This window comes from Osmerus mordax, chromosome 24 (assembly GCF_038355195.1).
Source record: "Osmerus mordax isolate fOsmMor3 chromosome 24, fOsmMor3.pri, whole genome shotgun sequence".
Classification (NCBI taxonomy): Eukaryota; Metazoa; Chordata; class Actinopteri; order Osmeriformes; family Osmeridae; genus Osmerus; species Osmerus mordax.
Genome location: NC_090073.1, coordinates 3,723,972 through 3,738,136, shown reverse-complemented (window position 1 = coordinate 3,738,136; position 14,165 = coordinate 3,723,972). Strand labels below are relative to the sequence as shown.

Genomic DNA, 14,165 nt, shown 5'->3' with positions numbered 1-14,165 from the left:
GGAGGGTTTTGCCTCAGCATTCCGATCCAGAAGGGGTTTATTTTTGCTGGAAACATAATTGTCTGTGGTTAGGATTTGGAAGTACATCATACTCGCCAATCTGCCAGGACATCCATGCACAGACATGAACACCCTCTTCAGGCGACTTGATGTAAAAGCCCTTTCCAAAACAATGGACTGAAAAGTTGCAAACTTGGCCAGCCGCCCGGCTTTTTTGGAGAGAATGCGACTGTTATTGTTGGTGCTATAAGACTATGATCTCGCTGTCACGACCCTTTCCTCTGCTCGACGCTCTTTTCTGTAGTCTGTCACAGACGCCATTATCGGCAGTCACACGCAACTGAACGAGCTCTGGTTTCCTATCAGTAGCAGGCTAGCATGGGGGGATCTGGGAGAGGCCGGACTGAGGCGTGGGAACCACTGATAAGGAGGCAGGTGCCGCTTCTGTCCGCGTGGAGCTCTGTGGAGGCAGGAGACCTGGGAGAGACTTTTACCTCAGGGTCAGGGGGTCATAGGGGGATTAAGATTAGTCCTAGACGTTCTAAGAACCGTTCAAACCCACAACGGAGGAAGCAGGGTCATGGAAATCCCCAAGTCTGCATTGCTTAAGGTATTATCTTTGAGATGAACCAAGGAACAATATCAAAGACAGAGATTTAGTGCCAATGGATATTGTGTGTCCCCCCCCTAAGTATCCCAAATGGTCCAGTCCCCTGAGAACAGGTATCTGAAAGCACCTGGTCGGAAGGAACCATTCCTGTACATCGGAGGTGCAGAACAGTCGTCATCTGAGTCTTTGGCGACACTGAGAGTTTCTTTCGTTGGTGGGACCATGTGGGCCCTGCTGGTGCTAACACTGACCCTGTGGGCCCCGGGGAGAGGGGAGGAGAACACCACAGGCACAGCCCTGGAGGACAAGCCTGTCATAGCCAGGGGGAAACTGCTGGTGAGTGTGGAGGGCAAGCCTGGTAGGGGTGATGACTCTTTCCTGTTTGTTGGATTGGAAGGTTGGATTGGTGTAGTGATTGATTTGAATTACAATTTTGACTTGATATAATATACAAATATTTTATTTCTGATACAGTAAGAAAGAGAGTATTTTGAGAGTAAATTGTGGAAGACGTTGACATTTGATTGACAGATGGTTGGTATGGTGACACTTCTGGGTAACCACACTTCCTGTTCCCCACCAGGCTCCCAGCGTGGTTGGATGATCCATAAAGAAGATGCCTGAGCTTCATCACTTCCTGTTGGAACGCTGGGCATTGTAGTATCCTTCAACACTCTAGACTTCTCAAACCCTCAACCAAGACTTGAGTTCATGACCTTTCAGAAAAACTGAAAACAATTCCTGACATACCAGCCAACCAGCCGCATGTGCCTTCCCAGAAAAACATGTTTTCCTCTCAACTACCTGATAGTTACACTTCATAAAGACGAACATCTGACTAGGAAGGAATTTACACAATCATAGCTTAGGTGTTTGTGTGATAATGATTGCCCCTTATAGATATGTGAAAACGGTTTGTTGAAAATGGTGTCGCTGTTGTGCAACCTTTCTCCTTCACGCTTCCCTCCACCAAAGTCACAACTTAGAGTATGACTCATCAGAGGAAAAGAACCCGCGCCTCATCTTCTACGACGACAAGGACCAGGTTGTCAAGGTAACGCCAAAATGGTCACAGAAACAAACACGAAGCAAGGATGTGGGCCAACATGTGACACAAGTGTGTGTGCGTGTGTGGTTGAGTGTGTGTGTGGTGTGTCTGTATGTGTGGTGTGTGTATGTGTGTGTGTGTGTCTGTGGGTGTATGTGTGTGTGTGTGCCTGTATATGTGTGTGGTGTGTGTGTGTGTATGGGTGTGTCTGTGTGTGTATGTGTGTATGTGTGTGTGTCTCTCAGACTGTCCCTGTGAAAGAGATGAAGGGGGACGAGATCGGCAGCCTGCTGGACTCTCTGGGCTTCTACCGGAGGGATGCAAAGGGAGAGGAGGTTCCTGAGGAGTTCCAGCACTTTCCGCTGCGCGCTCCGCGGGACGAGCTGTGAGGCCCCCCTGGTGGCCGGACCCTGCCGGTGCGGACGGCTGCAGAATGACGAGCGGAGCCCCAAGGCTAGCAGGCCTGGCTCCGGTCTGATAACAGGCAGCTCACCACACCACGGTCTCCCTGGGTTCCACACACTCATACTTCCGTCCGTCAATAAAGTACTGGAAGCGAACGCGACTCGAGTGTGTTGATATGTGGGTCGTCAGACGAGACATGGAACGGCAACGTTTGCACTTAGAGAATCGGCAAATGTGCTAATCTGTTGACTCTAAAGTCAGGGGTGTTCCTGTTTTAGTCCTGCTGCATATTAAACAGGATCTCTTCCTTTGAACGCTCATCCATTTTGTTTTCTACAAAAAACGTATTAATTGCACATCTGCTCAGTTAAAATCGGCAGTACCGCTGCCAGTGACTGCTGACCCAACAGGCTCCCGTCTAATCCGCAACCCCCACCCTCCCCCCCCCACCCGCCACACCCCTTCCCCCACACTAATCTGATAAACCCGCTGCTGTTTGTCTGTTCAGATAATCCCTGCCCGTCTAGAGTCACACACACACACACAAACACACTTCACCGCGGTCTGCCTTCAAGCCTGGGACGAGCTCGGTTCTGTTTGGCTCTGCTGGTTCTGCTTGGTCGACATGCCAGTGTTCTACTCTCCAGTGCCCCAGAACCTGAGGGGGGGTCTGGGCTACGCAGGGGGGTCTGTGTTCACCAACAACAGGACGGCGGACAGCAGCGACTACTTCCGGGACCAGGGCCACAGAGCAGGTGAGGAGGCCCACGGCTTTGTCGCCGTGAACCGCGTTAGGCGCGAGTGGCTTTCCAGCACTACAATACCCATGGTGCCTTGTGTCCTTCCTCTTCCTCTGCAGTGAACGAGCTGGTGTCCTACCTTCCTCTGCAGATGCTGCTCTACTTCAACATGTTCTTCTTCCCCTGCTGGTGGACCTCTGCTGTGCTCATGTTGCATCTGAAGGTACAGTCTGTCTGTGGAAAGAGAGGAGAACTGGGTCGAACTATCTGGAACAACCGTACAGTATAACGCGCCCTAGGACCAGGCCAAGCATGAAGGTCTTTGTTGTCGTTTCATGTGGTCTTAACTCCAAATGTCCAAACAGGGACTGAATACAAAAGACAGACACATATTTAGTCAACGACACTTGAAGACACAGTGCTGCATTGTGCTTTCTCATCCTTTGACGGTGTGTGTGTGTGTGTGTCAGTTCTCCTACCTGGCAGGATACTACCAGGCCCTTCTGGTGACCGGAGTGGTTCTGCTCACCATCTTTGAAGTGGTTCGTCTCCATCTGGGCTACGTTGGCAACCTCACAGAGAAGGTAACCGACTCCACTTCCTCTCTGTTGAACAAGCGTGCCATTCAGAGTGTGTGTCCTCGCCCGTCCCTGAGCGGAGCTCTCTGAGTAAACATGCAGTGCGCCGCCCCCCCCCCCCCTCTCCCCTCCCTTCCACACTCCCCTTCCCCCCCACTGACAGGGTTTGTGTGTGCTGTGTGGACGGCACACGTGTGTGTGTACTCGTCTTCAGCTGTGTGCGTGTGTGTGTTACGGTGGGGGTGTGCGCGCGGGTCTGTGCTTGGGTGCGTGTGGTCCATCTATAACTTCCTGTACTTTACCAGTGTGTGTGTGTGACCGTCGTTCTCTAATTTCCTGTTCTTTGAATAAGTGTATATGCACATCCGTGTCCAACTTCCTGCTCTGCTGCTGTGTGTGTGTGTGTGTCTGTGTGTGTGTGTGTCTGTGTGTGTGTGTGTGTGGAGGTCCCCGAGGTGGCTGGCTTCTGGCTTCTCTCCTGCTCTTCCAGCTGCCCATCCTGCTGTTCTTCCTCACGGACGAGGAGATCATCATCCTCCCCCTGGAAAGGGCCGTCCACTCCGTGTACCTGCTGTTCCTGCTGGCCCAGCTGGTCACGTCCTTCCTGGCTCTGCGGGACATGACCCACAAGCTCACCATGCAGTTCCACCTGCGCCAGTTCGGGGAGATGGAGACTCTGCGGCCCGCGGCCGGGAGCCCTGTGTACGGGCCGGCCCACAGCCGGAGCGTGCTGCCCATGCCCCCCGCCAATAACAACGTCCATCTGGGGTGACGGGTGGGAGGGGCTGGGTTATGGTGGGCTGGGTTATGGTGGGCTGGGTTGGGCTGGGTTGGGCTGGGTTGGGCTGGGTTATGGTGGGCTGGGTTATGGTGGGCTGGGCTGGGTTGGGCTGGGTTGGGCTGGGTTGGGCTGGGTTATGGTGGGCTGGGTTATGGTGGGATGGGCTGGGTTGGGCTGGGTTATGGTGGGCTGGGTTATGGTGGGCTGGGTTGGGCTGGGTTGGGCTGGGTTGGGCTGGGTTATGGTGGGCTGGGTTATGGTGGGATGGGCTGGGTTATGGTGGGCTGGGGTTATGGTGGGCTGGGTTATGTGGGCTGGGCTGGGTTATGGTGGGCTGGGTTATGGTGGGCTGGGCTGGGTTGGGCTGGGTTGGGCTGGGTTGGGCTGGGTTATGGTGGGCTGGGTTATGGTGGCTGGGTTATGGTGGGCTGGGCTGGGTTGGGCTGGGTTGGGCTGGGTTATGGTGGGCTGGGTTATGGTGGGCTGGGCTGGGTTATGGTGGGCTGGGTTATGGTGGGCTGGGTTATGGTGGACTGGGCTGGGTTGGGCTGGGTTATGGTGGGCTGGGCTGGGTTGGGCTGGGTTGGGCTGGGTTGGGCTGGGTTATGGTGGGCTGGGTTATGGTGGGCTGGGTTGGGCTGGGTTGGGCTGGGTTGGGCTGGGTTATGGTGGGCTGGGTTATGGTGGGATGGGCTGGGTTATGGTGGGCTGGGTTATGGTGGGCTGGGTTATGGTGGGCTGGGCTGGTTATGGTGGGCTGGGTTATGGTGGGCTGGGCTGGGTTGGGCTGGGCTGGGTTGGGCTGGGTTATGGTGGGCTGGGTTAGTGGTGGGCTGGGTTATGGTGGGCTGGGCTGGGCTGGGTTGGGCTGGGTTGGGCTGGGTTGGGCTGGGTTGGGCTGGGTTATGGTGGGCTGGGTTATGGTGGGCTGGGCTGGGTTATGGTGGGCTGGGTTATGGTGGGCTGGGTTATGGTGGACTGGGCTGGGTTGGGCTGGGTTGGGCTGGGTTATGGTGGGCTGGGTTATGGTGGGGCTGGGTTATGGTGGGCTGGGCTGGGTTATGGTGGGCTGGGCTGAGTAAACAGTATTGGCATTGAAGCCTTGGTACGTTTTGGATGTTTTGATAACTTTCTCTTTTTTATATCGTTTTTTAAAATTATTTTACTTTGATTTATTTTCATATATATATTATACAGTATGTTTATGTAAACTTTGACAACGACTTGCTATATTATTTGCTGCCACTTGGCGACGCTCACGAGCCACTGGCTGTCTGTGTTTGAGTATTAGACCTGTGCTGACTCTGTGGGATCTGGGGGGATGCAGAGAAAAGGATTGGAGTTGTTTTGGTGTGATTGTACGTATTCAATGCGCAGACAGGAATACAGATGGACTCGGGTCTGCACTCATACACACAATCTTACCCTCGGGGAACAGGGTCAGAGTTTTGATGTTCAGGGCATGTTTGATCTAATCAAGATGATGAGGTGGTGGGTGGCTGGAGATTTGGGGAGGGCATGGGTGGTAGGGTTGGAGGGGGGCGGGGTATATTTGTGTGTGTGTATTGGATCATTGGATATGCCCGACATCCCAGCTAACTGACTGCGAGATCATGCTTGTCTGCCTAGTATTCCCATTTACCATAGTAATATTTAACTAAAAACTGTCTGTCAATGTGCATGTTGCGTCAAGTGATCATCAAGAATACGGATATTTGGGAACCAAGCCAGTGTTAGATATTGACGTATGTTTGTCCAACCACTCTTGATTTATTAATGGTGTTATAAATTCATGAGGGCAAGAAGTCACTACCGTGTCATGTTGTGTCTGCCTGACTGGCACGAGAGTGTGTGTGTGTGTTTGTTTGTGTGTCGTGTGTGACTTGGGAACATCGCCATGCAGGACACGATCCTGGAGTTGAGCCAAGAGCAGTTTTCAATCAGGAGTCGCACACCTCGCAGGTCTACCTCATCTCCAGCAGGTCCCCCTTCACACCTCCCGTGTCCACCTCATCCTGGGTGCCGGAGAGCTGGGTCACACTGGACGGGTCATGAGATGTCATGAACCGGGACTACTAACATCTTTGAGTTTGTGTGTGTCGAGAGAAAGCGATGTTGCTTCACAATCTCCCCCCGAAATGGGAATCCATGCCATAAGATCCCCCAGTGAGGAGGATATTTATTTTATTCATAAAGACATGAGTCTTCTCATGCAGTCGGAATACAGTTTCCGCGTCACCCTGTCAAGGAGGCCTGCCGCCAGGCACAATCTATGCATGTCAATGTTGTTCCCTGTCTGGGATCTCTCAATGCGCCGGGCTTCAGACAACCCCAGATGAAGATTCCAGATGAAGATACCAGCTGAGCTGCAGTATTGACATGCATTGAAAACCACTGTGAAGCTCCTACCCCGGCAACATTAAAACCGTGGACCGACAACACAGCTGTCTGGCTCTAGAAATGAACTCAGTCCCTGTCTGCTGCAGTTTGTGGCGGTATTAAGACGGGTGAGGGGGGGGGGGGGGTGCAAGGCTGGGGGTTGCGGGGCGGGGGGGGGGGGGGGGGAGTGGGGTGGGGTGGGGGCGGGGGTGGTGGTGGAAGTGAATTGGCCTGCCATTCCCGCTAACCGAGCCAATCACGGCGAGATTGGATATATCCCCACAGCCTGTTTACACCTGAATGTCATTATGATCTCTCTGGCCGCGTGCTGACACACTGTGTCAGGGATCTACCCAGAGATGGAGGGAAGAGGGGAGGAAAGGAGGGGGGAGACAAGGGGAGAATAGAGGAGGGGGGAGAGGAGGGGAGAGACAGGGAAGGAAAGAGGAGGAACGGAGGGGGGAGACGGGGGAGGAGAGAGGAGTGGGGAGAGGAGGGGAGAGACAGGGGAGAAGAGAGGAGGAACGGAGGGGAGATACGGGGAGGAGAGAGGAGTGGGGAGAGGAGGGGAGAGACGGGGGAGAAGAGAGGAGGAACGGAGGGGAGAGACGGGGGAGGAGAGAGGAGTGGGGAGAGGAGGGGAGAGACGGGGGAGAAGAGAGGAGGAACAAAGGGGAGAGACGGGGAGGAGAGAGGAGTGGGGAGAGGAGGGGAGAGACGGGGAGGAGAGAGGAGGACCAGAGGGGAGAGACGGGGAGGAGAGAGGAGTGGGGAGAGGAGGGGAGAGACGGGGAGGAGAGAGGGGGAGCGTAGGTGTGGAGACGGGAGGAGAGAGGAGGGGGGCAGGGGGGTTCCAACTGCATCGGGAGTCACACACCATCCTGTGTCAGGGGACATGCTGTAGAGATAGAAGGATGAGTGCGCTCACATACACAGTGTGTGTTTGTTTGTATACTGTGTGTGTTAATGTGTGTGGTTACTAATTAGACATCTTTCTGTACTTCCATTGTTGCTCGGGCAATGTGAACATTTGTTCTTTAATACCAAGAAAGCCAGACAAATTGAAATGACAGAGAAATAGAGGCGAGGGTTACAATCGAGTCTATTGGCCAACATAACATTAGTTTCTGCTCAACTGCTTCTGAAGACATACAGTAAATGATTCAAATGGGATGAAATGATGAACATGTAACGAAACGACGATGTGAATCGTAGGACGAGTTCAGTCGCGGTGCCCGCAGCCGGTTCGACCTGGTTTTCCATCTTGAGACGAGCAGTGGATACGTCTGTGTCGGAGAGATAGATCAGGCTGTGTCTCATCAGGCCTGCCGCAGCACGGTGAACACCAGGGCCCACCTGTGGGATTACCTCCACAGCTGCACCCCAATTATGATTAAGAAGAACACTGTTGCCGCCTTTAATACAGCAGAGAGAGATGGGGGGGGGAGGGGAGAGACGAACGAAAGAAGACAGTTGGAAAGGGAGAGTAAGGGACAAACGGAGAGATAGAGAGAGAGAGGGAGAGAGAGAGAGACAGATGGAGAGAGAAAAAACGAGAGGGAGAGAGAGGGACACAGGGAGACAGAGACTAATGAGGGAGAGCGAGAAAGAGCGGGGGGGGGGGAGAGAGAGGGTGGAGAAGAAGACAGAAGGAGAGAGAGAGAGAGAGAGAGAGAGAGAGAGAGGGAGAGGGAGGGAGAGAGAGAGAGAGGGAGAGGGAGAGAGAGAGAGAGAGAGAGAGAGGGAGAGGGAGGGAGAGAGAGAGGGAGAGGGAGAGAGAGAGAGAGAGAGAGAGAGGACAAAATGAGAGAGAGACAAAGACCCAGAGAAAAATAGAACATACAAGGGTTAAACAACAAGTCCAGGTGGAGAGACACCGAGGACCCACAGGGGGTTGTCGCGGGGAGAGAGGGAGGCTCCGGGGAGCCAATGTGTGTGTGGAGATATGCAGCACAACAGCCCCGTCCTCACACAGCTCTATTATCCCTCCACCAAGCAAAGACAATTTGGCGAGTCTCAGCCAGACAGACCTCTGAGCGGGAACGGCTTGTCCCCTCTCTCACACCCTCCCCTCCCTCTTCCCCCCCCCCCCCGCCAACCGCCTCCCTCTCCCCACCCCCTTCTACTGGGTTCAAACTTATTAAAACCGAATTCAGGAGAGACTAGAAAAGCCGAGTTCATCCTCGAACAATTTCTCCAGGGGAGGGAATCCGTCGGGAAAATGTTGTTCCACCGCGCTGGAATCCACACACAATCACCAGTACAGCAACAGTTGAGACAAGCCGCTCACCTGAAGAGCATCAGCCAGACTTTCAATTAAGACATGCCGCCCATTCACTAGGTTTAGGGACGTTATCTGTGTCCTCGGGTTTAACTCTCGTCACTGGACGTGTTTGATGGCCAAGGAAGCAACTGCTTGATATGGCGTTTCCAGACAGTTTTGTTTTGGTTCTGATGTTCCAGGGTCAAACTTGGAAAGGACGTCTTCCACAGCTGAGCAGCTGTACACAAGCTGTGAAGTCTTTTCAGGCTTTGTCCAGAACATCAAACCAGAGCCACCCTGCAGAGGTATTGGCCTGGTACTGGTCTGGTACTGGGCTGGTACTGGTCTGGTACTTGCCTGGTACTGATCTGGTACTGACCTGGGCTGCGTTTCCTGATAACGATGGATCGTAGCTTTCTACGAGCAAAAAACAAAACCATCGTTATTTCTTACGTGCGTTTCCCGAACATGCTCGTAAGGAGTAGGCTAATCTACGAGCTTTCAAGAGCTACGAATTTTTTAAGAGCCACTTTAGCTACGATGGCTTTGGGAAACGGCCCGTAAAACTACGATCCGTCGTACGATGGATTCTACGATCAACTTAGGCTTACGACGCTTTCGGGAAACGCAGTCCTGGTATTGCCCGTGTGTTGACCTGTTACTGGCCTGGTACTGACTCAGAATTGGCCTGGTATTGACCTCGTACTAGTATTGACTGAATGACACAGTCTAAATTGAAGCATCCTAATCAGTACTGGATGAGGCAGTTAGGCCTACATCAGGCTGTGGTGTGTGTGTATCAGTGTGTGTTTGTGTGCACGTGTGTGTGTGTCTGTGAGTGTGTGTGTGTGTGTGTGTGTATCTGTAAGTGCATGTGTGTGTGTTTTGGGGAGGGGGCATGACTGATAACTTCTCTCCTCCTCATTATGGATGGGTTTTCAGTAGAGACAATCCCTATAGAGCAACAATCCTTAGTTCTGCAGACAGGCTGTTCTCTGAGAGATGAGTTGGAGAAAGATAATTGGTATGCAAAGCAAGAGCTGCGAATTGATGGGGATTTACGACAGATAAACCCTGCCCTCGGCTCTCTCCTGGCTCCGGTAGTATTAATGTGCTTAACACCAAAGGAAAAAACATAATGATTGAGATCAGACCACAGCACATACAGAACTGGAAGTATTGACAGCTTGTGAATCAGTGACTTAAAGGAGCAGTGTATCAACATGCAGGTGTATGCTGGAATCACAGACCACACAAACGTTCCAACAGATGCACCGTGACTGGAATAGTCAGTGTTTGCCTTCTGTTCTGTGTTCCAGATCCGGAACCTCTCTTGACTCCCTGATCCCAGCTCCCAGTCGGGGCTCTGGGCGTCCAGGTCCGGAGTCAAACCAAAGCCTGATCTCTTCAAGGTTAAATGAGCCCCAGCCCTAACCTCCATGGGTGGTGGTGGTGTAGAGCCGGGGGGTGAGGAAGGAGGGGTAGAGTCAGATGGCTGAGCGGTTAGGGAATCGGTCTACTAATCAGAAGGTTGTCGCTTCAATTCCCGCCTTGGGCAAGGCACTTCACCCTACTTGCCTCGGGGGAATGTCCCTGTACTTACTGTAAGTCTGCTAAATGACTAAATGTAAATGTAAATGTAGAGTTCCTCCGATCTAGAACCATCTACAGAACTCCCCTCTCTCCCTCTCTCCCTCTCTCCCTCTCTCCCTCCCTCCCCTCCCTCCCTCCCTCCCTCACATGTTCTGCCCCCTCTTCTCCCTCCCTCCTCCTCTCTCCTCACTCTTCCCAGCAGACACCCCAGGTGATAAATGGGTTAAATTACATGCCCACAATCTCCTTCTCCCTGACCTTCCTTCATCACCAGGTCCAATATAGGAGAGCTGGAGATGACCATGAACTGGACAGTCACTCTAGGGGATGTTGCACAACAATCCCCTTGATTACAGGACTGGAAAATGAGTGATGTCTCTTAGACTGTGACTGTGAAGAAGATAAAGGGCTGGGCTGGTTTTTCCGTGTGGAGGAAAGACACAGTCAATGTGAGACGGATGCAGTCACGGCCCCCGAATGTTGACATGGATTCTTGTTTACCATTGCAAATGTGTGTTTCCACGCGTGTTCCACGTGTGTCGTTTTGATCGTTTCAGGTACGGTGTCAGCTCCTTGGTGTTGTGCTTTAAGAGAAGAGCTGGAGAAGCTGAGCTAAGAATAGAAGAGAGAAGACCTAGCCATGAATCGTGATCACACTCCAGCTCCTGGAGACAGACACATCCTCTCAAGACTACAACCCCCACAATCCTCCTCCGGCAGCAACGTGCAAGCAGCAGAGAGCAGACCTGAGACGAGGCTGTTCTCCCGTTACGTCACCTCAGTGTGAAGAACAAACATGGAGGGAGCCCATCATCCCATCACACAGCCCAGCTCCAGCCTGATCCTCCATCAAAGACCTGCCTACGGCCCCCAGAAACATCCCAGACACGACAGCAAGTGGTGGGACGCCAGTCTCTGCAGGCTCCCTGTCGGGGGTCCTAGGTCTGGCCATCCTCCACCAGTCCAGAAGGTCAGAGGAAAGTTCAGAACAGCCTTAAGGGTTTCGATGGTATACGGGGCTGGAGACCCAAACACCTCCACATCTCCCTGGAGGCAGCCCCGGGCCCTCGCACTCAACTGGGATCCGCTCACAGATCACAGCATTGCCCGGGGATGTCTGACCGTGTGTGTGTGTGTGTGTGTGTCATGGACATCAAATATAGAGGAGCCTAAATCACCGATAGCATCGACAGCAGCCGAGAGGCATCTGGAGATGGAACAGCAAAGCAGATCTGCACCCAACCCTGAGAAGAGAAACCCCCAGAGAAACGGAGCCTCCAATGTCATCATGTCACGCTGTCCCAATCCCTCCTCTCCTCTGTAACTCTGCACGGTTCCTGGTCGACACGACGAACACAGAATCATACAGCAGTCGTGGACGAGTCGATGTAGCTTTATTCATGTGAAATAGCGTTCCACAGACGTGAGGGGGTGAGGAGACGTCGTCAAAGGTTTGCGTATTTTTAGCTAGATTCATGGAGTTGATCACATTACCCAGCTAGACCTAGATACAGTACAATTAATGGAACTCTAACATTCAATAGACTATCAACATTGTCATATAACATTATTATAACATGAGCATTGTTTATGTATCCGTAAAAAGAAAATAAATATTTGATCGGTTTATACATTGTACACTTTTCTTTGATAATAAACCATGTTTCATGAGAAACATGCATGTAAACGCGTGATGCCATAGGTCCGAAGCGGATAAGGCAAAAAATCAAATCACAGGACTACATTTCCCACAGTTCCCGACAACAGAGAAGGTCATACCTCTCTCTCGGCTGCCATCCAGTTAGAGCACTTGAGTTTTTAATTCTCATGTTTCAAAACACACACAGTGAAAGACACAGTCAAGCGTTTCAAATGAGCCATCGGAGATGAATGGGGCACAGTCATAGAAGTCAACAGTTTTGCTTCATTATTAAAGTGCTCAAGAAAGAACGAATATTCTAGCTGTCTTTATTTTTCTCACTGAAGCTGTGCCGTTTTTATCTTTCGTTCTGGTCTCTCCCTCTCTCTTTCGTCCCTTTGAGGCTGTGAAACTTGTGACAGAAGCTCAGAAGGAGCAGATAATTGTTATCCCTTCTGGCCCAGAGCGCAAGGGATAATCATAACTCCATCTCTCTTCTCTGATCTCCTATATTTGCAGGGCCCACGTACAGAGTGGCCACCAGTGAAGTTAAATGGGGAAAGTAATATCTATGTATGAAGTGTCTCCAACCGCCAAATGAATCTCACAACACAAGCGAGGAGTATTTCAGACCCGTGGTCACATCATTTGTCTTTTTTCAGACTTTTTTTCGTGTCGAAAAAGCAGAGGCGATTGCGTGTTTTTTGTTTCCATAACAACATGCGGTGGTCAAAAACTGAACTATTTTAAACTGGATCACCATCTTCTGCAAAGCTGCAAATAACAGCCAAAAGAAAAACAGCACAGTTCCTTTCTTTAAAGAGACTACGTGGGTAGTGTTTAGTTACAGAGGCTGCTGATTATATTTAAAAACAATCACAAATAGGGACACGGTGGTCCTGAAGCAGTGGTTAGCGAGCCTCTTTCTGGTCAGGTCTGGACTAGTCTGGAGTTTCAACAGCAATCCTCTATACTCAGTAAAACAGTTCTAATTACAGCATAACTCATTACTCAGCATTAAGTAAAGAGCTTATGAATGCAGCATTACACTGCACTAAATGCTCATGACTTAGTAAAGCGGTAATTAATACAGCCAAACTCATAAGTCTCAATAGTAATAATACTCAATAGTCAGTGGGCTAATTAGTGAAGCAGTTGTACAGTATGACTCGATACTAAATGAAGCAGTTAATGCAGTATTTCTCAATACCGAGTACTCATACGTATTTCTAGAACCTTCTCAGAATCTTTTCAGCTGCTCACCACCCTACCGCATCAGCCAGACACATCCTCATCTAGTCTGAGCTTCCCGTCAACACGGCCTCTCCCCTCCCCCCCCCCCCTTCTGAACATGTCTACAGACAGTAGGAAACCCACAATACTTTGGTAGATATATCGGCGTACCGATGCATACGGAACGCCGGACTGGGGGGGGGGGGGGGGGGGGGGGGGGGTCTGGGAGGAAACGCAGGTGTTTTGACTTTATTGCAGAGGCTAAAACAAGCCGTGTGACGTCCAGGCTTTGCAACGTGTCTGAGGTTTCCAAGGAGACGCGGTAGAAAAAACGACAGTGTTGACAGTGTTGACGATAGCAGAGCTCCTTACATCTGTTTCATGCATCAGGCATGTTTTTGTTTTTTTTGTACTGATATTGCTATGGTGTTGTCCCGGTGCCCTGGCCCAGTTTTGTAACACTCATGCTGATAGACAGAGAGGTTGGCCTCCGTTCAGAATGTGTCCAATGTCTGCTTATTCAATGCAGTTTATTGCTCGAAACAGCAACATGTTAGAACTCACTGTGCCACACACAAGCACAAGAGATTCCTTCACTTCCATCCCAATGAAACCCTCTTATTGTGATCTCACCTGCATTGTGCATATATGTAGTATTTGAGAGACTCGTCTGACCTGGGTCGAATAGTATTTGACGTCATTTCAAACACTTATTGAAACTCACCCAATAGAGCCAGTGAAATAGTTAGAGTGCAAAAACGGTCAGTATGTGGAATTATTTCAGTTGGCCTTTCTCACAGTTTCTGGCTGTGAGAGGGGGGGGGAGTGTCACAAGCTCAGTTGTCCAATAGGAGCAGAGGGGATGTCAATTAGTTGGATAGCTGTCCTATAGGAGG

At 51.3% G+C, this 14,165-nt stretch overlaps 2 protein-coding genes across 2 annotated transcripts; both read left to right on the top strand.

The window, feature by feature from the left end:
* Positions 1 to 828: 828 nt before the first annotated feature.
* selenoe (selenoprotein e) lies at positions 829 to 2,218 on the top strand. Its single transcript, XM_067228310.1, has 4 exons — positions 829 to 946; positions 1,194 to 1,270; positions 1,586 to 1,664; positions 1,904 to 2,218. The coding sequence occupies exons 1-4, from the start codon at positions 833 to 835 to the stop codon at positions 2,045 to 2,047; spliced, it is 414 nt and encodes a 137-aa protein (XP_067084411.1). The 5' UTR covers positions 829 to 832; the 3' UTR covers positions 2,048 to 2,218.
* Positions 2,219 to 2,688: 470 nt separating this feature from the next.
* zgc:112294 (transmembrane protein 17A) lies at positions 2,689 to 4,153 on the top strand. The gene is given in 5 exon segments (XM_067228453.1): positions 2,689 to 2,838; positions 2,931 to 3,026; positions 3,274 to 3,387; positions 3,828 to 3,858; positions 3,861 to 4,153. Coding segments are annotated over 5 exon segments (684 nt in total).
* The last annotated feature ends 10,012 nt before the right edge of the window (positions 4,154 to 14,165 follow it).